This window comes from Peromyscus maniculatus, chromosome 6, assembly GCF_049852395.1.
Source record: "Peromyscus maniculatus bairdii isolate BWxNUB_F1_BW_parent chromosome 6, HU_Pman_BW_mat_3.1, whole genome shotgun sequence".
NCBI lineage: Eukaryota > Metazoa > Chordata > Mammalia > Rodentia > Cricetidae > Peromyscus > Peromyscus maniculatus.
The window spans coordinates 118,782,122-118,808,126 of NC_134857.1; the positions used below are offsets into that span (position 1 = coordinate 118,782,122).

General features: G+C 37.5%; 1 protein-coding gene across 2 annotated transcripts in view; it reads left to right on the forward strand.

Annotated features, from left to right (window-relative positions):
* Window positions 1–26,005, forward strand: part of Stpg2 (sperm tail PG-rich repeat containing 2) — a 467,029-nt gene that overhangs the window by 34,668 nt on the left and 406,356 nt on the right. For both annotated transcript variants that reach the window (XM_042280009.2, XM_076575061.1), the window contains exons 5-6: window positions 2,008–2,120; window positions 5,115–5,226. In XM_042280009.2, coding sequence (XP_042135943.1) covers window positions 2,008–2,120; window positions 5,115–5,226 — 225 coding nt within the window. The remainder of the gene's footprint in view (window positions 1–2,007; window positions 2,121–5,114; window positions 5,227–26,005) is intronic.

Sequence of the window (26,005 nt, forward strand, 5' to 3'; positions counted from 1 at the left end):
AATTTTAAAATTTATTTTGCATACTAACCACAGTTTCCCTTCCCTCTTCTCCCCCCCCCCCTCCCCTCCTTCCACCTCCTTTCCACCTCCTCCATCCACTCCTCAGAAAGGGTAAGGTCTCCCATGGGAGTCAACAGTGTATGGCATATGAAGTTGAGGAAGGACTAAGCTCTTCCCCACCACTGCATCAAGGCTGAGCTAGGCATCCCACCATAGGGAATAGGCTCCAAAAAGCCAGCTCGTGCACCAGAGACAGATCCTGGTCCCACTGCTAGGGGCCCCACAAACAGGCCAAGCTTCACTGCTGTTACCCACATGTAGAGGGCCTACGTTGGTCCCATGAAGGCTCCCTAGCTGTAGGTCTAGAATCTGTGAGCTCCCACGAGCTCAGGTCAGCTGTCTCTGTGGGTTTCCCCATCCTGATCTTGACTACCCTTGCTTATATAATCCCTCCCTTCTCTCTTCAACTGGACTCCCAGAGCTAGGCCCAGTGCTTGGCTATGGATCTCTGCATCAGACCATCAGTTGCTGGATGAAGATTCTGTGATGATAATTAGTATAGCACCAATCTGATTAAGGAGAAGGCTGGTTCAGGCATCCTCTCCACTATTGCTAGGAGTCTTAGCTGAGTCATCCTTGTGGAATCCTGTGAGTTTCCCTGGCACCAGGTTCTCTCTAACCCTATAATGGCCCCCTCTATCAAGATATTTCTTTTGTTGCTCTTCTTCTCCAGCCCTCTCCCCCAACTGGACCATCCCAATCCCTCATGTTCCCATCCCCTGCCCTTTACTGCCCCCTCCCCCCAGTTTACCCAGGAGATCTCATCTATTTCTGCTTTAGGATCTTCCTTATTACCTAGCCTCTCTGGGGCTGTGGATTGTAGCCTGGTTATCCTTTGCTTTACATCTACTACCTACTATGAGTGGGTACATACCATGTTTAAGACCACCATATTTTACAAAGACAGCTTTCAGATGAATTAACAATAAGTAATCTAGAGTTTATCTTCTACCTTCAGTTAAAACAGTTTTGTTAAAAATTTTTAAATCATTTATTTCTTATAGAATTTATTTATTGTGAACTTATATATTGAGTGTTTTGCCTGCTTATATGTACACTGAATGAGTGGAGTACCCACAGAGGCCATAAGAGAGCCTTGGATCCCCAGGAACTGAAGTTACAGATGGTGTGAACTGCTGTGTGGGTACTAGAATGGAAACCAGATCCCAGAGCAGCAACCGCACCTAACCACTGAGCCATCTCTCCACACCTCTTAAATAGTTCCTAGAGAGGAATGTATCACAACAAGAGAAGAGATCCCTTGGAATGGTATTCACTGTCCTACTGCATTGTATTTTCTTGTTTTGGTTGCTGATGAAACCAGTGCTTTAACTTTTTGTAGTTCATACTTAAGTTTGACATCTGTTCTGATCAATGTTAGAGGAAAAATGTTGGTTGGCTTTTTCCTGACATAAATAATTTCTTTGGCATTAAAAGAATAATCCTATCCTCATATATTAGCAATATCATGAACTAGGATAGTGTTTAATTTTTTTACCCACTTGTTATTCTTATAAAACTTTACATGAATGTATTTTAAAATATCATGTAATTAATTGCCTGAGGTCCCTTGGTGTTGTTTGTATTTTCTCAATCTCTTTAATTAACATATTTTAAATAATTTTTCCCTTTTTCTAAGTAATACATTCAGCCTCTTTGTAGAGGTAGAACGGTACTTCATTGTTCTGGAGGCATTAAGTTGCCAGTGTAGTACCAAGAGCAAAGTGCTCACATTGGGTCAGTGTGGACTAATGTTAGAAGCAGTTCTCGGAGAATCCTGGTTGACATAGGACACAGATGGGCAGAATCCAGCTTAAAGAGTTCCGATTTGACTGGTGGAACTTCTTTGACTAAGGATATCCTTGCTGTGTAATTAGACCTCAGTCGATTTTAACAATGTTTTTTAATTTGTCTCATGCTCTTTTTCTTATTTGCTCTTTATTTTAGGATTATCCTAAATCTGCTTTGAAATACAGAGGTACCAGTTTTGGCAATGCTACAGGAAGACAAGAATTGCTCAAATATTCAGGTCCTGGTCCTGGACAATATGATATCATCGAGTAAGTAAAAACTAATAGCAGTCTGGCAGGGTGGTACACACCTGTGATTCCTGCACCTGGGAGGCAGAGGAAGGATTGCTGCAAGTTCAAGACCAGCCTGGACTCCGTAATGATTCTCAGGTCCTCAGGATTACATAGTGAAAACTTAGAGAGAGAGCAAGAGTGGAAAAAACTTCTTAAGCATCATTAATATAGCTGCTGACTATAAAGTATTGCACTTAGTCTGGAGTAGGCTATCCTGTTAAGAAAGGAAAATTAGTATGAAAAACTCCAAAGAGAATTGTATTTTGAATAATCCTTAAGAAACTATTGCCTTCTCATGAGCCAGATTTTATCTCTTGGTTTATATACATTACTTCATTTAGTCTTCACTAGTCTCTTTGGAGTTATTATTATTTACCTATTTAGTAGTGAAAAATTCAAGCATCAGAGAAGATAACATGCTTAAACTTATGGGACTGTTGAAATACCAGAATTAGACTTTAACTGAGACCTGTTTGAGTACACATCCCATGCACCTAGTCATTAAGATGGACTATGCTTCATTTAAAATAGACAAAAGGTCCTAGCGTATAAAGAAGGTAGATCAGAATTCCGCATCCTTTGGCTTGTCTCCATTTTTTTTTGACTAGATAAATGTTTGAGAAGACATTCTGAGTTAGTGAGATTCAATGACCATGACATTCTTAGATATAAGAATAAGTGGTTGGTTTGAAAAGGAGTTGACAGATAATTACCATCAGGAATTGGCTTTATTAGGAGAAAGGGCCATGGACCATTATAAGGCCTTGAGATGAGAAAGCATTTAGAAGGAAATAGTAATTATGTTAAAACCATTGTCAACTGGGCCTCAAGACAAAGAGATGCTTCTCTCTAGAAACTGGAAGAGCTTCATTAAAAGGGGTAGCTTAAAGTATGAGTAAAAGAGAAAGCTGCCGTGGATAGGATAGCATAGGTAACCAGAGAAGCCTTCTGAGAAACCCCGCGAACAGAGAAAAGACCTGACTTTCAAAACCTTTCAGGGGTGCTGGGAAGTCTCACGTCCTTTGATTTAGTAAAAGAGCACACAGGACAAAGAACGTGGAACATAAACCAGGGCTGTGGTCAGGCCATAGCACAGCAGGGATGCTTGAACTGACCTGGGGAGAGCTGCAGGTCCATCTGCTACTGCTCTGTAAGGTTAGCTTTAGCTGTTGTTATTCTTCTTAACCATTGTGTATGTGTGAGCCTCCCTCTCTCCATGTACACCAGAGAAGAACTTTCCCGTGCCTGCTCTCTCCTCCCACTATTGGTTCTTGCTTGGTAGTTTATTCATCCAGTTCATTTTATTTCTTCTAATATTGATTCATTTTTTACTATTCATCTACTTTTATGCTATTTTTAAAAATCTTTTTTTTTTTTTTTTTTAATTTCCCCATTTTACCTCTTTCTACTGTATTTTTTTCCATGTTGAACTGCAGGATACAATCCTACATTGTCTTCCTGACTGCTTCAGGTCTGCACTATTCTCGTTTTCTGCTTTTCAGCTTCATTGCCTGCGTCACTATAGATTTTATTTGGAGTTGTCTTGATTCATTCTGCAGTAGACATTTTCTCGTAAATATTTTCCTTCTATGTTAGACATTATTGAGTTAGAATTCTTATGAGAGATTTTACACATAACAAAGGGATGATTGGCCACTTTGAATGGAGAAATGCATTTATAATCCTCTATGGGAAAGAAATGGACATGAGTAATACATAACAATTTAATATAACAAATGTACATCTATTTCATGGCCTCAAACTGAGTTTGAAGCTATGAAAGATAAGCTTATTTTTTTAAATTGTGTACAAATAAAATTAGTGGATATGTGAGCCAGAACGGTAAATGCGCATTGAAATCCTAGCACCGAATACTAGAATTAGTGGTAATTATTACATAACTTAAAGTTTTGTTTTTCTGTTACCTATTTTAGTTTAATTTTATGTAGTTAGTATAGTTTTTTAAAAAGTTGAATATTGAATATCTTTGAAGTTTTGTTCAATAAATAGGAAATATGGCAGGTATGGTTCATTTAAATATAGTTCTAACAATGATTAATGCCCAAAGCTATTGTGGGTTTATAATGGGCCATGTGAGGCACTAAATACTTCACAGATGTTTTCTGCTCTTTTCATTGTGTTATAAAGAATTAGTTATTAATATATCTAATTATAGATGAGGAATCTGAGGCTAAGAGAAAGATGGCTTGTTTTAGATCATAGAGCTGGTAGGTGGGATTCCTGTCGGGCTGTCTGACTTCAGGATTTGGGACTATTAATTATTGCTTTATTTTTTCTTTAAATTGTCTAATCCCAGTGAAAATAAAGTCACTCTTTCTTCTCAAAGAACTTTATGTTCTTCTGCTTACTGCTTTATGATAAATAGAGAAGACTATTTTTCTTATTTTAATCAGAAATTAAAATACCAAGTGATTTTGGATTTCAAAGACTTTTTTATGGTAAGTAGAATATCAGAAGACTGTTTTGGTTACCTTTGATGATGTCAGTTCATGCTGCCATCCTCATATCCCATTTTCCTTATGAAATAATTATTAGAACAATTTTATAACAGTGCTCTGAATTTTAATTTCCTTCCTTTTCATGTGTGTTTGTATGTATGTGCATGTATACTCATACCCATGCTGAGGTCAGCGGACAGCTTGCAGGGATCCTATTCCTCTACCATGTGGGCTGCAGGGATTAATTCAGGTTATCAGGCTTGACAGGAAGGGCCTTTATCCTCTGAACCATCCTTGTAGCCCCAGTGCTCCAGATTGAAAAAAAAAAATAAAAGCAACCAAATGGAAATGCATTTTCATTAGAATTTAAATTATTGGCCCAATCTATTGATCTTATCAAAGTCATCTAAAGCAGAACCTGTTGCTGTAAAAAATTATATTTGCTTCTTTAAAATTTGTGTATGGAAATTTAAAATGGAAAACTCATAAATTCTATCTGAATTTTCCAAAGGAAAAGGACATTACCTTGTGAAAATGTTAACATCAAGAAAGATCAACAGCAAAATTATTGTACATTTGTCCCACGGCTTTATGAAGAAATAGTATTGCAGGAGGAAAAAAAGGTGAGTTGAAGGAATATTTCATCTATTTTCCATATTTTAATATCACTGAGTCATTGTTATCAGGTTAATGTTCTTTCAGGTTTACAGTACTTGATACGTGTCACTCACTGAGTGCTGTAGAAGGGCCATAGTACACTCCATGCAAGATTCTCTTCTTTTTTGTTCTGAATTGTGTTTATATGCACATAAAACTCTTTTAGATGTATACTCCGTTTTTAGATGTATATTTAAGTTTTTTATTTGAAAATTATAGACAAATAAAATTCTTATTTGTACTGTATAGTATGTTTTAACTTAATAGGTAAAGACTGTAATGTGAAAATTTAAAAAGCAGTACATTCAAAGTAAGGATATTGGAAAAAATCAGTAACTATTTCTGTAAGAATTTTTATTATTTATTTCATGTACACTAGTGTTTTGCCTGCATGTATGTCTGTGTGAAGGTGTCAGATCTTGGAGTTATAGACAGTTGTGAGCTGCCATGTGGGTACTGGGAATTGAACATGGGTTCTTTGGAAGAGCAGCCAGTGCTCTTAACCACTGAGCCATCTCTCCAGCCCCTTCTGTAAAATTTTTTTCCCTCAAGGTTTTCTTGTTATTTGCTTAGACATTAACTATGAAACATTTGCCTAAAATAAGATACAATATAATATTAGAAAAAAATATAATCACAATAATTATGCATTTGTTTTAATAAAATAACAATTATAATTTAAAAAATTGATAAAAGTATTAACTTTGCTTAATAAGATCTAATGGATATATCAAGTAATTTTATAATATAGTTTAACAATATAATAACATAACAATATAGTACTCAAAGAAGGTTAAAAAGCTTTCGGCTTCTCTTAATGTTTTATTTATCAGTGGAACTTACTTATACATATACATAATCCTTTATCATCAAAATACATATTAACATCAGAAAATTATTTACTAAAATAAATGTTAAGGTCAGAAAATTATTTACTAAAATATAAATTAAGTCAGAAAATTATTTTATTTTGCATTTTCTGAGTATATTGAAGACAGAATCCAAGGCCTTGTCATGTTAGGCAAATACTCTCTCATTTCATCTCAACCTCAGTCCTCAAGATTTTTAGAAAAAATGCTATTACATTAAAAAACAACTTCTTTTATAATACTACATTTTCTTAAATGAGAAAATTTTATATTAGATGATTTTCAAGTTAAAATAAGATTGTCTGTATTATTATTACATTGCTTACTATGCTGTTGAAATCACTATGGCCTAAAGTGATTTAAAAAAAATTGTGAAATAGGTAAAATAACAGCATGAAGAATTGTAACCAATAGCAATGGAATGGATTTTGAATATTAACATTTTTTTGTCTTTTCTCTTGATCATATTTCCTGAGTTTGGGACCATGCATTGTTCAACATTATGCTCTTAGTACTTACCATACTGCCTAGAACATGGTAAGGACTTGAGTGATAATTACTTTATAAAAGCATGATTTCCTCATGTTTTAATGTCATTTTATATTGGTTAGGAGCATGTATTTTTAATAAAATAGCATTTTGTGTAAAGATTTTCATGTCTTAACTTTTAGTTTACATTTAGGAAGACAGTGTTTTAATATAACAGTCCTTTTTTATCTACAAATTTGATTTCTTCTTAAACATTCTTTTTCATTTATAATAATTATGCTAATTATACTAGATATGGCAAAATAGTATCTCATAAACGTCCTATTTTATATCACTATTACATGCTGCCCATGGAAAACTCTGGAACATAATCGATGGTAATACTAGAATTTCACTGTGTCAAGGGAGTGGTTGGCAGAAGATTTAGATATTCTATTTTAATATAATGTTTTTATTAATTTGTTGAAAATTTCATATAGTGTATTTTGATCACATTTGCTCCCACTTCTTCTAACTCCTCCTAGATTGATTCCCACCACCTCAACTCCAGTCCTTCCTAACTTTGTGTTCCCTCTTTCTCTAAAAACATTAAAGCACTGAGTCAGATTTATGTTGCCCCTATACTCACCCTTGTGAAGTCAGTCATTCACTAGAGTGTAGTTAACCTACCAGGGGCCACACCCTTAAAGACAACTAATTCTTCTTCCCTAGGGAACCATCAATTATAGCTATTTATTATAAAAATAGCTCTCAGTCAGGCTAGGAGTTTGTAAGCCCTTCTCCCCTCCATTTTAGACCATTGACTGGCTTGATCCTGCACATGTCTACTGCAGGCAACCATGGTTGCTGTGAGTTCATGGGTGTGCTGTCATGTCTTGAGGACACTGTTTGGCCCTGATCCTTTCCAGCCTTTGGCTCTGTAATCTTTCCACTCTATCTTCTGTAGACTTGGGTGTAGTTGTAAGTTTACTTCAGTCCCACCTGGGCCCACAGCAGTTCAGATCTAAATAAACACACAGAGGCTTATATTAATTACAAACTGTATGGTCATTAGCTCATGCTTATTACTGACTAGCTCTTACACTTAATTTAACCCATAGTTCTTATTTATGTTTAAACACATGGCTTGGTACCTTTGCTCAGTTCCGCCTTGTCATCTTGTTTCCTCTGTGTCTGACTGGTGACTCCTTACTCAGCCCTTCTCTTCCCAGAATTCTTTTCATCTGTTTGGCCCGCCTATATTTTCTGCCTGGCTACTGGCCAATCAGTGTTTTATTTATCAACCAATTAGAGCAATACATATTTACAGTATACAGAATGACATCTCATAGCACATGGGTATTCTAAAGAGCCAAAGAGATCTGGAGAGATGGCTCATTGATTAAAGTGCTTGCTGCACAAGAAAGAGGACCAGAGTTCTTATCCCAGAACCCGTGTGAATGTTGGGTGGGCATGGTCTGATACACCTTGCCTCAAAGAACAAGGTGAAAAACAACTGAAGAGGATTCCTGGTATCACTTTTGGCCTCCATATTCATGTGCACCTGTATATACACATGTGCCCACACATATGTGAATATTCATATACACATGTATGCACATTACACACACACACATGAAAAGAAGAAGAAAAAGAAGAAATAGTTCCTTATATATGAAAAAGAAAAATGGTTGAATAGTTAAAGGTCACAAACTTTTCAAGTAAAATCCCAGAGAGTACTTAGTTTGGATATATAATCTATCACAACTACACAATTCTATGGTTATAAGTAAGGAGGTATATTCAGTGTGTAATAGTGTTCTTTAATACAGTACATTTGATCTGTTGATGGGTATAACAAGAAGTCATTATGAGTCAGTTTAGTAAAATGTCTATTTAGCAGAGCAGTCATAGTAGGTTATCCCCTAGGCTTTAACATGTTTACTTCTTAGCCCCAATAACTATACCAACTATGGGTTTCACCGTGTCAAGTGGGCCTTAAGTCCAAACAAAAAGTGTTTAGACACACCCAAGACATTTGTGCCACTCTTGCACCAATGAGTATATCTTGCTAGGCAGGGCATTACTGTAGCTTGCAGGGTTCACAGATGGGTAGGACTCATCATCACTTTTATCCTCCAGAAGCATGCATAATACCTTCCATCACTATGAAAGTTAGCCAGTAGTGATGAAGCTTCTAGGTCAATATCTGTATGATTTGCCATGTTTTATAGTACAAGTATATGGTGTCTTCATCAATAACTATTACTGTCAAGTTCTGGAGGATAACCAAAAGAAATATCAGTAACCTGTAATATTTGAAGTCTATGGCCACTTACTGGCACAGCTCCAATAGAAGTAACCCATTCCTGACATTGGGCTTTTTATTTGTTAGTTGGGAGGGTCTAGTTGACTGTCATAGGTAATTCCATTTAAATTTTTAAATATTTGTATGTGTTTTTATTGTAGGAGGCATCTACTGTAGTAGTTTTTCATATAACTTTTCTAGGTTTTTAGTGTTAGTTATCACTTCTCATATTTCCTCATTTACCCTGAACCTCTACCCCCCACCTCATTTAATGCTTCCTGTTCCATTATTTCACTTTAGTCCTTGCTCTATTTTTCCTTCCTTTATTGTGCCCACTCCACAGGAGTTACTAGTTTACTGACCTCTGTGGAAATTGTAAATGAAACACAGAAATCTAAATATTTAAAACTAACATTCACAAATGAAAGAAAACATTTGACATTTGTTCTCCTAAGTCTGGGTTATCTCACTTAGAAAGATGTTTTCCTGGAAATATCATAATTTCATTTTTCTTAACGGTTGAATAATATTTCATTGTGTGAATGTGCCACATTTTGATTGCCCATTCATCTGTTGATAGACATTTAGGCTGTTGCCATCTCCTGGCTATTGTAAATAAAGTAGCAATGAACATGGATGGTCAATATCTCTTTCGTAGGCTATATGCCCAAGGGTGGTATAGCTGGATCATGTGGTGTGTTTGTTTCTAGATTTTTGAGGAGCTTGATTTTCATAGTGCCTGCATCAGTTTGAACCCCCACTACTAACGAATAATTGTGTTCCCTTTCTCTGCATTCATGCCAGCTTTTGTTGTCATTTGTTTTTAGATCATAGCTGTTCTGACTGGGGTAAGATGAAACCTCAAAGCAGCTTCATTTGTATTTTCATGATGGTTAAGGATATTGAACATTCTCTTGAGAGCTTTCTGTTTAGTTCTGTGACCCAGTTTTTATTGGGTTGTTTGTTTTCATGATGTTTGTTTTTTTTCAGTTCTTTGTATATTCTACATTCTAACTCTCTGTCAAATGTATAGCTGGTAATTTTTCCTCTTCTATAGACTGCCTCTTCATTTGAGTAATAGAATCCTTTGCTGTACAGAAAGTTTTTAGTTTCATGGGATCCCATTCACTTATTGTTGGTCTTAATGCATGCAGCATTGGGACTCTTCTTTTTGTTTTTTTCTGTTTTGACCCAGTTTTCATTCAGTGGTGAGTTGTTTAGCTTCCATTAGTTTGTAAGCTTCATGCCATTCCCATTGTTGCTGATATCCAACTTTAATCCATGGCGATTAGATAGGATGCGGGGTGTTATTTCAAATTTTTGGTAATATATTGAGACTGACTTTGTGTCTTAATCTGTGGTCAGTTTTGGAAAAAATTACATGGGCTACTGAGAAGAAAGTATATCCCAGAAGATACAGTAGTGACTCTTAAATATACTGAGAGTAACCAACAGCCACCTAATTGGACCTCAGGCCCACCTGATAGGAGGAAATTCATGTCTGACATGGAAGCATAACCCAGTACCCATGGCTGGTGAGACCAATGACTCTAGTGGAGTACCTCCAAATTCCGCTTCCCTAAACTAGTATGATTTCTAACTGCATCCTTAGTACTTAGCTTTATACCCTTAGGTAAGTGTAGCTCCCACCCTTCATCAAAGCAGTCTCTTATTGCAACAAACAGCACTGGGGTTCTCACCACCACTTGATCCGTTTACAACACAACCCCTACATCTAAGGAGGGAGAAGGGCAGAAATAGTGTAAGAGCCAGAGGACCAGGGCATCTTCTGAATGACTGTATCTTCTATATGTGACAGGGGAGCTGTACTCATGAAATCCCAACAATATGACTGCCTAATCAAGACCTGAGAAACGATACCACCAGTTGACAAGCTAGTGTAGATAGGGGAATATTAGAAGGCCTCTAGATGAAGAGTTATGGGTAACAAATGACTATGGAGGGAGAGAGAATCAGTTTGTTCCAGAAATAGCCCGTTGATAGGTGATCTGTCCCAAGCAGTCATCATTAGTCATTCCAGCTAATACATTTAGTGTATTAGCAACACTAAATGAACTCAACGGGTTGCATTTATATTATTTATATATTTATATGTGTATTTATATTATTTATATGTATATTTATATAGGTGTATGTTTGTATGTATGTATATATATGTAACAAAAAGACCAAGAGGCCATGGATGAGAAAGAGTGGGGGGACACTAGAGGAGTTGGAGGGAAGAGAAGGAGAGGGGATTAATGTCAAACAGTACAGTACATATATGAAATTCTCAATAAATGAAAAATATTTCAAAAATCCTGAGTAAAATTTCACTAGCCAAAAACTTTGGCTTTTTACTGGCATAACATTCATTTCTAACTTCCATTAAAACAAATGTTTAAAAATTACTTGGGAAGATGTGGCAATTTGTCATGTATTCATTTGAGCAAATACTAGTTGTCAATTTTAGTTCTTTATAAATTTGGCCTAGCAAAAAGAGCTTGCAGCTGTGTATTTTGTAGTTTCCTTTAAATTATGGTTCCAATCTCTTGTTTCTACTCACATTTTTAAAAATCTTAAAGTTACATTTTAAGATATTTATAAAGTAGGATATTTTATGTAATTTTAGTATAATGTTGTCTAACATAATTTATTAATAGTAAGAAGTTTTTAAGTTGGTAGTTGCAGTTTGAAATGACTAAAAGTATGCTGAAGAAAGGCTTAGTTATAAGGATATAAAAGGTAGAAAAAGTTTATAGTCTTTCATGATATCCTTTCAGCTTCTCTTATTGGTAGATTACTCATTGTTATTATTATTATTATTATTGTCATTACTATGTATTTTTTTGAGACAAGTTCTCATGTAGCCCAAAATGGCCTCAAGCTTTCTACATAGGCAAGGATGACCCAAGGAGAGAACTTATGTCCGGTACTGTAAACCTAACCAAGAATCCGTGGGTAGAGAAGTTATAGATTTAGAGGAGAAACTACAATATTGTTTTCTTAAATCAATATAGTTTCTGTTATAAATACTCACCTTATACCCATAAATAAATGACGCTCTCACCCCTCACCTGGGTAGTTTCTTTTTGTAGCATACAGAGGCTAATACAGCTGGTCAAAAGTAGAGAATAAAGGACCATATGGTCCACATCCCCAGGAGGTTCATCTACAATGCACCCATATACCTAAAGGCTCAAGGCACACTACAGGAAGTGGGCGTGGAAAGACTGCAAAGGCCAGAGGAATGAGATGCCTGCTGTGAGATAGTGTGTTTTAGGCACTCATGAAATATGAACAGGATGGTTTCCCACCCAAGACCTGCATGATAACCACATCAGCTGACATACCAGTGTGGATTGAAAATTTCACAAGGTCCCACCCTGAGATGAAGAGCTACAGGTGGTCATCTGCTGTTGAGTGATAAAGAGTCCATTTTATCTAGGGACAAGTCTTCTGATAGGTTTCCCAATCCTAAGTGGTTAGCTATAAACACATGTACCTTTGGATAACACTGATGGGACTCAGTCAATTTTGTATGTGTGTATATATGTTTATATAAATAACCAATAATTATGTTTATATAAGTAACCAATAATTATAGTAGAAGTAATGTTGGAGAAGGGGTGGTGGTGGAGATAGAAAGTGGATAGGGATGGGTAGAAATCATATAAGTACAGGATATTTATGTATGAAATTCTCAAAAAATCAAAATAAAGATACTACAGGAATATTAATTATTGATTTTGAAAAAAAATACTTGCCTGCTTTTCTCTTGGTAATGACCTAATATTATTTGGGTGTCTGAAACTGCCATGTATCCTTTATATGAATAAAACCATTCTCTTCATATTTTTTGATGCTATTGATAGAAATATATTTTGAGTTTGATATGGTCCTATGGTAAATAGTCCTACTTACTTTTCCTTTAAAAATTCACATTTGGGTTTTTTATTGGGTAAGGTAGACTTATTAATTCAAGGTATTAAAGTGATTAAGGGATGGGGCCAGAGCATTTGCTACTGTTGCAGAAGACCTAGGTTTGGTGCCCAGCATCCCTACATGGAGGGTCATAGCTGTCTGTATCTCCAATTCTAGGCAGTGTGATGGCCTCTTCTGGCCTCTGTGGGCACTAGCCATGCATGTAGTGAGTATACACATGTTGCTGGAGGGCTTCTGTGGAGCCCCGCAGTCCCACAATCCACGTATAAAATAATCACTCAGATGCTTACATTATTTATAAACTGTATGGCCATGGCAGGCTTCTTGCTAACTGTTCTTTTATCTTAAATTAACCCATTTCTATAAATCTATACCTTTGCCACGTGGCTGGTGGCTTACCGGCGTCTTACATGTTGCTTGTCCTGGCGGTGGCAATTCTCCTCTCTCCTTGCCCCGCCTATATATACTTCCTGTCTAGTCACTGGCCATCAGTGTTTTATTTATATAGAGTGATATCCATAGCACTTCCCCTTTTCTTCTTTTTTTTTAAAGGAAGGTTTTAACTTTAACATGGTAAAATTACATATAACAAAACAATTATTGAGCAAGAATTGCAGTTACAATATTAAAGAAGATGTCCTATCTATCTTACATTTATGAGTTTAAGGTTTTATATCTAACTTATCTTTTATCATAACTGAGGAAATTACAACTATCTAGTCTTTAACCACATCAAAGACCTGAGAAGGAACATAATGGTACCTGAGAAATGGTAGATGGATGCAAGCAACTTTCGATATTGGTGAAATTATTTTGGCCACTCCACGTAGTTAAAAAGATATTTATTTAATTGTGTAACTCACAAGTTAGGTGATAGGTAGGTTGCAGGGTCTGGGAAAGGTGTATCGCAGTCCAGCAGTGTTCTCTGGAGCTCTGCTCAGTCCACCTCCAATGTTCAGCGTCCCGGCACAGAGAAAGAGTGCACAGAGAGAGTGCTGGCCCATCCAGCTCTCAGGTCTCCAGGCACCTCCCCTGGCCCTGCCTCATAGGCATGACAGTTGCCAGAGTCTCAATGGGGGTTGGAACTTCCAGATCCAAGCTGGAATGGCTACCCACTACATACACATATGCAGGCAAAACATTCACAAAAATTAATAATAAAATCTATACATTGATATATATATATATATAGAGTCTGTGTTTGCATGAATTGTTACTGTCATGGGTTGCCAGATAATTTCAGTGAAGTTCAGGCATAGTTGCTTACTCTACTAATAGTCAATTTAAGAATAAATTACCCTAGTGACTGAAGCAACAGCAGTTATCTTAAAAGTCTGGAGCTTAGGTATAATGTGATACTTTATTTTAAAAGCAACTGACTCTTGAATTCTCATCTACAACAAAGTTAAGTGGTCATCTTTGTAATTTATAGATGCTGATATGTATCTCATTAGTTGTTCTCAATAAGTTAACATTGTTTTTGAATAGAGTGAAATAATTTTAAGGAAGCTAGAGATATTCAATAATATTTTAAAAGCAGCAGTTAGAAAGATTTATGTTGATAATGAAATTATATGTAACTATTTGTAAATATTTTTATGATGGACAAATACTACCTGTTGTGTTTTACAAATCTATGGTGCTATATCATAATGTGGAGTTGATAACTCCCGTCAGTCAGTAGAGAAATGTAGGAGGAATTAAGTTCTCAGCAGTGATATCAAGGCTGTCGGAGAGGAGTGGGTGTCGTGTACAGTAATGGCATTTTTCAGACTGGATAGACAATGGTAGAACTCAGTATGTAGGAAAAATGAGAGCAATGTCTTGGAAAGATGAATGAATACCTGCAAGAGTCATCTTTGCTCCTCAGACTGAACCTTTTAGGTGATCCATCAGTCTGGAGAGGTAGGCAGTGGCCGCTAGGTGGATCATTAGCACTCTGCAGCCTGTGTGCCCAGGGTGACCCACATCTGTCTTCATTAGAAGTTTGCTTGCTGCCAGGAGTGAACAGATGGGCCATTATTGCCAACGCTGCCCTCTGGGCCGACCTGGAGGACATGCAAAGTCATCTCTTCCACACACATCCACATTTACCTGTTTTGATGTGGGAAAAACACTTTAAGAAATGATGAACATTAACATATTTTCCCTAGATGTTCTTATATAGATTCACATTTGTAAATAATTTATACAAAATATTATTTTGGAGAGAATGGAAACTATTTCAATGTCTTATAAAATATGACTATTGTGGTTATCTGAAAAGGCTTGGTTATATTTAAATTATAAATTAGGTGTGGGTAGTTGTAAATTTTTATTCAGACATCTTATTTTAATGGTATTGACTGAATAGAGGCCTAATATCTAATAAGCATGTTTACATTTGATGGCACATCTGCTTCAAGATACTATACATTTCAGCATTTTCCTCCATTAATCTACGGGACTTCAGATAGGATAATGCTTTATAAGAAGGTGCTAAGACTCCACATTTAAGATATTGCAAGCATGGCATATATATGTATATGTATATGCATATGTATATAAAGCCATATATATATATAATGTGATTTAAACAAATGGAGGATCATACTTGAACTATTAAAATATGCAAATCTAACTATGAATTCTATCTTTAAAAGACTTTTGGTCAGTGATAGCAAGCACTTTGCAAGAACATCATGTCCACCGTAAGCCCTGGGGTGTGAGCAACCAGACTCCGATGCTGTGCATTGGTTGGTGTGTTTTCGCTTGCTTCCTTTGACTCCGCAGAGGAGCTTCTCTTCATTGTTTCCCAGGGCCACAGTGCATGCATATACTTAGAGCTCTACATTTATGAAAATGTCTTATTCAATGTTTATTCTTCACATCATGTTGTGAACAGGACATCAACTCTAGCATTATTTTTTTTGAAACTTGGAGCCTAGTGTCCTGGAAATATGATGTACTTGTCAATTCTAGGAACCATTTTTTCTCCCTTACATAAAACTAGCTTTGTATTTATTTTCTTTCATGTAATTTTCCAAGAGAAACATACTGTAAGGACTTTCAAGTTGTAGTATTAACAACATCAAAAGTAATTCCTTTATAATATTAGGCAAATGTATTTTCACCTAGGAGTTCTTATTCATTAGAAATTTATTTTTTTTTGTAATTGTCAATTTGAATTAACAGTTGGGGAGGGAAGTGAAATATATTTTTTCTTTTTTTTTATTAATTAATTTTTTTTCATTTATTTAACATCCTGACTGCAGTTTCCGCTCCTTCCTCTCCTCCCATTCCCTCCCCCCACCTCCCTTCTATCTCCCCATCTGCTCATTCAGAAGGGGCAGGCCTCCCATAGGCATCAACAAAGCATGGCACATCAAGTTGAGGCAGGACCAAGCTCCTCTCCCTGCATTAAGGCTGGGTGTAGTAACCCAGCATTGGAACTAGGTTCCCACAAGCCAGCTCAGGCACTAGGGACAGTTCATGGTCCCACTGCTAGGAGCCCACAAACAGACCAAGCTACACAGCTGTGACACATATACAGAGGGCCTAGGGCGGTCCCATGCAGGCTCCCTAGCTGTTGGTCCAGAGTCTGTGAACTTCCACGAGCTGGAATCAGCTGTCTGCGTGGGTTTCCCTGTCATGACCTTGACCCCCTCTGGCTCATACAATCCTTCCTCCCTTTCCTCAACAGGACTCCTGGAGCTCAGTCCAGTGCTTGGCTGTGGATCTCTACATCTGCTTCCATCAGTTCCTAGATGAAGGCTCTCTGATGACAATTAGGGTAGTCACCAATCTGATTATAGGAGAAGGCCAGTTCAGGCATCCTCTCCACTATTGCTAGGAGTCTTAGCTGGGCATCCTTGTGGATTCCTGGGAGTTTCCCTGACACCAGGTTTCTCCCAAATGCACCCCCTCCCTCCTGAGATCTCTTTCATTACTCTCCCCCTCTGTCTCACCCCCAACCTATCTCCTGTGCCCAGCCTACCCAACCCAATCCCTATTGTTCCCATATCCCCGCCACCAGTTTACCCAGGAGATCTATTTCCCATTCCCAGGGAAATTAATGCCTTGCTCTTTGGGTCCTCCTTGTTACCTAGCTTCCCTGGGGCTGTGGATTGTAATTGGATATTCTTTATTTTACATCTAATATCCACTTATGAGTGATACATACCATGTTTATCTTTCTGGGTCTGGGTTACTTCACTTGGAAGTGAAAGATTTTAAGGCCCACATTTGAAAATACATTCACGTTCTGTGTCTTAAGATCGAGTTTGTTTTCTGTTGGGGAAAGTGTCCTTGTACTGAGTTTCAAGATGTCTAAGGATCAAGAGAGTAAAAGAATAGGACACATGCACAATATATCTTTTATACTAATATGATTCTTAAAGTGACAGAGACCACATCCATATTATAAGAATTCTTGGTCCTGAGAGTTGGTGAATTTGGCTTTTTGTTTTTACTTACATTGTATCTGATGAGTATTCTTGGACCCCTAAGGCCTATTAATTAAATATGATGATTGTTTATTATTTTATGTGCAAGGTATTTGCAAAAATGTTTCTCATTATGCATAGTAACATTTATTTGTCATTTTCTCTGTTAATTTGCCTTTTAGCTCATTGGGCACCAATTTTCAAACTCTTTGTTTTAGAAATTCTTTTATTTATTTATTTTTTATTATTAAGAAATTTTCTATTCATCTTACATACCAAGCACAGATCCCTCTCTTCTCCCTCCTCCTGCTCCCCATCCTTCCTTGCCAATCCACCCCATATTCCCACCTCTTCCAAGGCAAGGTCTCCCATGGGGAGTCAGCAGATCCTGGTACATTCAGTTGAGGCAGGTCTAAGACCCTCCTCCCTGCACCAAGGCTGCACAAGGTGTCCCACCATAGGCACTGGGCTCCAAAAAGCTGGCTCGTGCATCAAGTACAGATCCTGATCCCACTGCCTGGGGCCCTGAAACAGTTCAAGCTAAACAACTGTCTCGCCTATCCAGAGGGCCTAGTCCAATCCCATGGGGGCTCCACAGCTATTGGTCCACAGTGCATTTCCACTAGTTTGGCTGACTGTCTCTATATGTTTTCCCATGATGATCTTGATGTCCCTTGCTCATAGATTCCCTCCTCTCTCTCATCGATTGGACTCCTGGAGCTTGGCTGGCTGTGGATCTCTCTGTATCTGCTTTCATCAGTTACTGGATGAAGGCTCCCCAGTTTACTCATGTAGATCTCATCTATTTCTCCTTCACTGGGCAATCTATTTGTCCTTCTTAGGGTCCTCCTTGTTAGCTAGCTTCTCTGGAGCTGTGGGTTATAGTCTGATTATCCTTTGCTTTACATCTAGTAAAGTTTGACTTCTTCCTTTCCAATTTCTATCCCTTTGATCTCTTTTTGTTGTCTTACTGCTCTAGCTAAAACTTCAATTACTATATTGAATAAATACAGGGAGAGTAGACAGCCTTGTCTTGTTCCTGATTTTAGTGGAATTGCTTTGAGTTTCTCTCCATTTAATTTGATGTTGGCTGTTGGCTTGCTGTAAATTGCCTTTATTATGTTTAGGTATGTTCCTTGTATTCCTGATCTCTCTAGGACCTTTTTTATGAAGGGGTGTTGGATTTTGTCAAAAGGCTTTTTCAGCATCTAATGAGATGATCATGTGTTTTTTTCTTTCAGCTTGTTTATATGGTGTATTACATTCACAGATTTTTGTATGTTGAACCATCCTTGCACCCCTGGGTTGAAGCCTACTTGGTCATGGTGGATAATTTTTTGATGTGTTCTTGGATTCAGTTTGCCAATATTTTATTGAGTATTTTTGCATCAATGTTCATGAGGGAGATTGGTCTGTAATTCTCTTTCTTTGTTGCATCTTTGTGTGGTTTGGGTATCAGGGTAACTGTAGCCTCATAAAAAGAGTTTGGTAATATTCCTTCTTTTTCTATTGTGTGGAATAATTTGAAGAATATTGGAATTAGCTCTTCTTTGAAAATCTGGTAGAACTCTGTGCTGAAACCATCTGGTCTTGGACTTTTTTTTTTGGTTGGGAGACTTTTAATGACTGTTTCTATTTCCTTAGGTGTTATTGGTCTGTTTAAATAGTTTATCTTGTCTTGATTTAACTTTGGTATGTGTTATCTATCCAGAAAGTTGTTCATTTATTTTAGATTTCCCAATTTTGTGGAGTACAAGTTTTTGAAGTATGACCTGATGTTTCTCTGGATCTCCTCATTGTCTGTTGTTATGTCTTCCTTTTCATTTCTGATTTTGTTAATTTGGATGCTTGCTCTCTCTCTGCCTTTTGGTTAATTTGGATAAGATTAATTTGGATAATTGTTGATTTTCTCAAAGAACAAACTCATTGTTTCATTGATTCTTTGTATTGTTCTCTTTGTTTCTATTTTATTGATTTCAGCCTTCAATTTGATTATATCCTGGCGTCTATTCATCCTGGGTGAGTTTGCTTCTTTTTGTTCTAGAGCTTTCAGGTGTGCTGTTAAGTTACTACTGTGAGATTTCTCCATCTTCTTTATGTAGGCATTTAGTGATATGAATTTTCCACTTAGCATAGCTTTCATAGTGTCCCATAAGTTTGGGTATATTGTACTTTCATTTTCATTGAATTCTAGGAAATCCTTAATTTCTTTCTTTTTCTTCCTTGACCCATTGATGATTCAGTTGGGCATTATTCAATTTCCATGAGATTGTAGGCTTTCTGCAATTTTTGTTGTTGTTGAAATCTAACTTTAAGCCATGGTGGTTCAACAAAATACAGGACGTTATTCCATTTTTTTTTTTTGTATCTGTTAAGATTTGCTTTGTGAATGAGCATGTGGTAAATTTTAGAGAAAGTTCCATGGGGTGCTGAGAAGAAGGTATATTCTTTTGTGTTAGGGTAAAATATTCTGTAGATATCTCTTAAGTCCATTTGAGTCATAATGTCTGTTAGTTCCCTTATTTCTCTGTGAAGTTTCTGTCTGGTAGATCTGTCCATTGGTGAGAATGGGTGTTGAAATCTCCCACTACTAGTGTGTGGAGTTTGATGTGAGATTTAAGCTTTAGTAATGTTTCTTTTACAAATGTGGGTGCTCTTATATTTGTGGCATAAATGTTCAGAATTGAGACTTCATCTTGTTGGATTTTCCCTGTGATAAATATGTAATATCCATCCTGATTTTTTGACTGATTTTAGTTTGAAGTCTATATTATTAGCTATTAGGATAGCTATACCAGCTTGCTTCATAAGTCCATTTCATTGGAAAGTCTTTTTTTTTTTTTTTAAAGATTTATTTATTTATTATATATACAGGAGAGGGTGCCAGATCTCATTTCAGATAGTTGTGAGCCACCATGTGGTTGCTGGGAATTGAACTCAGGACCTCTGGAAGAGCAGTCTGTGTTCTTAACCTCTGAGCCATCTCCAGCCTTTTACTCTGAGGTAGTGTTTGTCTTTGAAGTTGAGGTGTGTTTCTTGTATGCAGCAGAAGGATGGATTCTGTTTTTGTATCCATTCTGTTAGCCTGTGTCTTTTTATAGGTGAAATGAGACCACTGATATTAATGGATATTAATGACCAGTGATTGTTAATTCCTGTTATTTTTTGGTGATAGTGTTGTGTGTTTCCCTTCTTTGGTATTGGTTGGTGTGGATTATCTATTGCCTGTGTTTTCATGGGTGTATCTAACTTCCGTAGGTTGGATTTTTTCTTCTAGTAAAAGGAACATCCCTTTTCTATAGGGCTGGATTTGTGGATTGGTATTGTTTAAATCTGGTTTTATCATGTAATATTTTGTTTACTCCATCTATCGTGATTGAGAGTTTTGCTGGGTATAATAGTCTGGGCTGGCATCCATGGTCTCTTAGCATCTACATAACGTCTCTCCAGGACCTTCTGACTTTCAGAGTCTCCATTGAGAAGTCAGGTGTTATTCTTATGGATCTTTATATGTTACTTAGCCTTTTTCCTTTGCAGCTCTTAATATTTTTTCTTTATTCTGTACGTTTAGTGGTTTGATTATTATGAGGCAAGGGGATTTTTTTTCTTTGGATCCAGTCTATTTGGTGTTCTGTAAGCTTCTTGTATCTTCATAGGCATTTCCTTCTTTAGGTTGGGAAAGTTTTCTTCTATGATTTTGTTGAATATATTTTCTGTGTCTTTGAGTTGATATTATTATCTTTCTTCTATCCCTATTATTTTCAGGTTTCATCTTTTTATGGTGTCCCAAATTTCCTGGACATTTTGTGTTATGACTTTTTTGGCTTTAGTGTTTTCTTTGACTGATGAATCTATTTTCTCTATTGTATCTTCAATGTCAGAGATTTTCTCTTCTTTCTCTTGTACTCTGTTGGTTATGCTTGCATCTGTAGTTCCTGTTCATTTACTCAGATTTTCCATTTCCAGCATTCCCTCAGTTTGTGCCTTCTTTATTACCTCTATTTCAGTTTTCAAGTCTTGAACTGTTTTCTTCACCTGTTTGATTGCTTTTTCTTGGTTTTCTTGGCTTTCTTTAAGGGATTTATTGATTTCTTCCAATTTTTTGTTTGTCTTTTCCTTGATTTCTTTAAGGGAATTTTTCATTCCTACTTTAAAGCCCTCTATCATCTTTTTTTGTTTGTTTGTTTTGTTTTGTTTTTCGAGACAGGTTTTCTCTGTGAAGCTTTGGTGTCTTTCCTGGATCTCGCTCTGTAGACCAGACTGGCCTTGAACTCACAGAGATCTACCTGGCTCAGCCTCCCAAGTGCTGGGATTAAAGGCGTGCGCCACCATTGCCTGCTATCATCTTCTTAAAGTCATTTTTAAGGTGGATTTCTTCTGCTTCTTCTGCGTTGGGATGTTCAGGTCTTGCTGATGTAGAAACACTAGGTTCTGGTGGTGCCATATTGGTGTTATGTTGTTGACTCTATTTTTGCACTGGCATCAACCCATCTCTTCCTCCACTAGGTGCAAGTGGTGTCTGTGTCTGAGGGAGCCTCTCTTGGTCCTATGGGAGCTCTTGGTCTAATTGGGGCTCTTGGTCCAAATAGTGCTGATGGCCTCTGTGTCTCATGGAACAGCTCTTAGTCCAATTGGTGCTGGTGGGCTCTGTCTCAGAGAGCAGCCATTCCCAATTGGGGCAGAGTGGGCTTATGGCTTCAGTGGTTACTGGTGCCACAGGGGATGGTTGGCTTAGTGAATGGTGGGAGAAGAGGCAGCCACCCCGTCCCTGGGGCTCCAGTGGCTGTGGGGAGGGGTATGGAATGTGCCCCTAGGGCATAGGGGCTAGAGACCTGGTTTGCCCAGTCCAGAATTGGGGCCTTACCTGTTCCCAATTGGTGCAGGGTGGGCTTATGGCTCTTAGAAACTCTTAATACTATTGATGACTCCAAATACCTTGAGTTAATTTTTATATATTGATACAGACTATATTATAAGTTGAAACTGAAAAGTGACAATAATGTAGAATAGCTAAGTGTACATAAGAGGATGAGTAAATAGGTAAATGACAATTTAATATTACGATGAAAGTAATTTTGGTCTTAAAGGTTCTGTGAAAGAATAGCAGGGCCTTGCAGGGGTCACTGAAGTGAACATTGACAGCAGCTGTTATGGGTTGTGAAGTGAGAAAGTATCATTGCAATTGCTGATTAAATGCTAGGACCAGAGCCCTTTCTATACACAGTGGCTAGAGCTTAGTAGCAGTGCCCATTATGTTACAAAGCTGTGTGTTTGATGTACATCCAGCATTTACTGGAAGTATGTTTTAGTTTAGAAGTTAAACACACAGTGAAGTTCTAACAGAATGAGCGTAGGTCTTCTCACTGTACCTTTTAGAAGTACAATGACCTTTACAGATGTTGCTGGCATTTGCAAGTCCTTATAACATGCCTTCTAATACTATACTGTCAGCAGGGAACATGAGGATGGGATAGTTTGAAATGGCAGTTGTAGGAAAGACATAAACTTTGGAATACCCATAACTGCTTTTAATGTCAAAAATCACACATGGCCAGTTTCAACATTTAGCACCTGTGGAAAATTTCAGTAATTTTACTTTATACAGCCTCTTCTTTTTCTTACAGTTTAATATTTATTTATTTAAGCAGACATGTAAGCTGGCACCTAAAATCGTGTTTTTAAAGTATAAATATGCTCTAGAACTGGTGACTCTGACTAATGAACAAATGTAATACTTTATAGTTCCCATTACAGTAGTGAGGACACTGTCTGTCTACTCTTAGCATCCTTCAGGAATGGAGCATATCATTTACTGTCATCACTCTGCTTTACCAGAGTCCTTGCACATATCCCTCATATACAACTGGACATGTGTCCTTGACCCTGACTCCTCACGCACCTCTTGTAACCACCATCTTCCTATATCAACTTCCTGTATTTTATAGTGTTTGTTTTTCTGCTTGTTGTTTCACTTAACATAATTCTTTGGTTCATATAGAGTATTGCAAATGACAGGATTCCATTTTTTTGTGGCTAAGTGATATTGCAATGCATATATTTTCATTATCCAGTCATTTGTTGATAGGTTGATTCCATATGTCAGCTCTGTGAATACTGCTACAATAAACATGGGAGCACAGATACTTCTGCAGTGTGCTAATTTAATATCTGTTGATCCTGGCTGTGTGATTGTTAGGTAATGTGGTAGTTAAATACATCTATTCTTTTTTTCTGGACCAGCTGTAGTGATTTACATTCCTACTCAGTATGCAAGGGTCTCATTGTTCTGCGTTCTCACAGATACCTGTTACCTTTGTATTTTGGAGACTATGCATTCTAACATGAACAAGGTGATATTTCATAGTGCTTTTGATTTGCATTAGTCTAATACTTAGAAATGGTGAGAATTTTCTCAGATTTTTGTTGGCTCTTTGTATACCTTCATTTGAATAATGTCTGTTTAGTATTTCTTTGCCCATTTTGAAATTGGGTTGTTTGTTTCTTAGCTGTGAATTGTTCAAAACCCTAGTGTCACAAAGCATGTCCCTGAGCCTTTCTTTAGTATTTTAATGTTTGAGTCTTATGTTGTAGTCTTTAAACCATTTTGAGTTTATGTACAGTGTGAGACAGGGTCCTAATTTTATTTTTTTGCAAGTGAATATCCAGTTTCCCCAATGCAATTTATTAAAGAGGCTTTCCTGATTATGCTGCTTTTGTGGAAAACCACTTGGCCACTCCAGCGTAGATAAGGAGGGGGCTCATGTGGAGCCACCCAGAGTTGAGGAGGTTTTGGCAGGTGATGGCTGCTGAGGGAAGAAGAGTCAGTGTTCTTCAGCAGTGTGACCCATGTCAGGTTGCTCATGGTCCAGTGGATATTCCTACAGCCATGCACATAGAAACAGCACTAATTATCGTTAGCTTCAGTAGGTTAAGAAAAGGTAAGATGAGGGCATGAAGTTGCAAGGATATGGGTGGAGTGAGTGTGGGAGGAGGTGGAGAGGGAAGAAGGGAGTGGAAGTACTTTAAATACATTGTCTGAAATTACCAAAGAAGAAAAGTACCCAAATATAATGATAGTAATATGATAGAGGCAGAATTCTTAAAAAAAAAAAAAAAAGTTGTGTGCGGATTTGTTTCCATGTTCTCAGTTCCCTTTCCTTTGCTCTATGGAGCTGTTTTTATGCTAAAACATTTTTGCATATTTGTGCAGGTGTGTGTACGTGTGTGAGCTCATACATGTCTGTGGGTGCATGTGGATGCAGAGGTCAGCCTTGGCTGTGTTTCCTCAGGATTACCCACTTCATTTGTATTGAAATAGGGTTTTTATTTATTTATTTAAATTATTTTTAAATTGAAAATAGATTTTTTCATACAATATATTCTTATTATAGTTTCCCTTCCCCCAACTCTTCCCAGATCCTCCACACATTCCCAAACCAACACTATTTCTTTATCGAATTAGAAAACAAAGGGTCATCTAAAGAAATAAAAAAAACAAATCAGAATAGGACAAAATAAACAGAAAAAAGTACCAAACAAAAAGCTCAAGAAACAGAAACAGACCCAGAGACACCCACATTCACACACACACACAAATCCCATAAAAACACAAAAGCAAAAACCATACTATATAAGCAAAAGACTTGTAAGGCAGAACCAAATCAAACCAAACCCAAACCCTGACAAAGCAGAATAAGACAACAATAGCAACAACAACAACAAAAATCCCTCTAAAATTATCATTGAATTTCTTTTGTTTTGGTCATCTCTAGCTGGATATGGGACTGGCCTTTAAGCTTGTTTTGTACACCCTGTAAGATTCCACTGGAGAGAACTAATTCTTTCTTGCAAGTGGTTATCAATTGGAGACACCTTCTGTGTTAGGGATAGGGGCTTTGGGGGCTTATGTCCACTTCTCCTCTCAGTGCTGGGACCCCATAGGACACAGGCCTGTGTAGGACCTGTGCATGCTGCCACAGTCTTATCTAAGAGTTTGTATGTGCATTGGTCCGTCCTGCTGTGTTGATAAGGCCCTGTTTCCTTGGTGTTCTCCACCACTCCCCTCCTTTCCACTTCCTCTTCTGCAGGGTTCCCTGAACCCTGAGGCTGAGGGTCTCTTGTTATTTGTTCCATCTACTGCAGGAGGAAGCTTCTCTGATGATGGCTGAGCCACATACTGATCTGTGAATATAATAAAATGTTGTAGTAGTCATTTCATTGCTATGTTCATTTAGTAGAACAGTAGTACTTGGTTTTCCTCTAGGTCCATAGCTTACTCTAGTTAGAGATTCTATGCTGTGAAAAGACCATGGCAACTCTTATAAAGGGAAACATTTAATTGTGGAGGCTCGTTTACAGTTCAGAGGTTCAGTCCATTATCATCATGACAGGGAGGATGGTGGTGTGCAGGCAGACATGTTTCTCGAGAAGTAGCTGAGAGTCCTACATCTTGCAGGCAACAGGAAGTAGACTGAGACACTGGATGGTACCTTGAGCATATATGAGACCTCAAAGCCTGCCTCCACAGTGACACACTTCCTCCAACAAGGCCACACCTCCCAATAGTGCCACTTTGTTTGGGGGCCATTTTCTTTAAAACCACCACACTTATTTAGTCTCAGGTTCTTAGCCACCTGAGCAGTATCAGAGATGGGTTCTATCTCATGGAGTGGGCTTTAAATCCAATCAAACATTGGTTGGTTACTCCCACAAGCTTTGTGCCATTATTGCA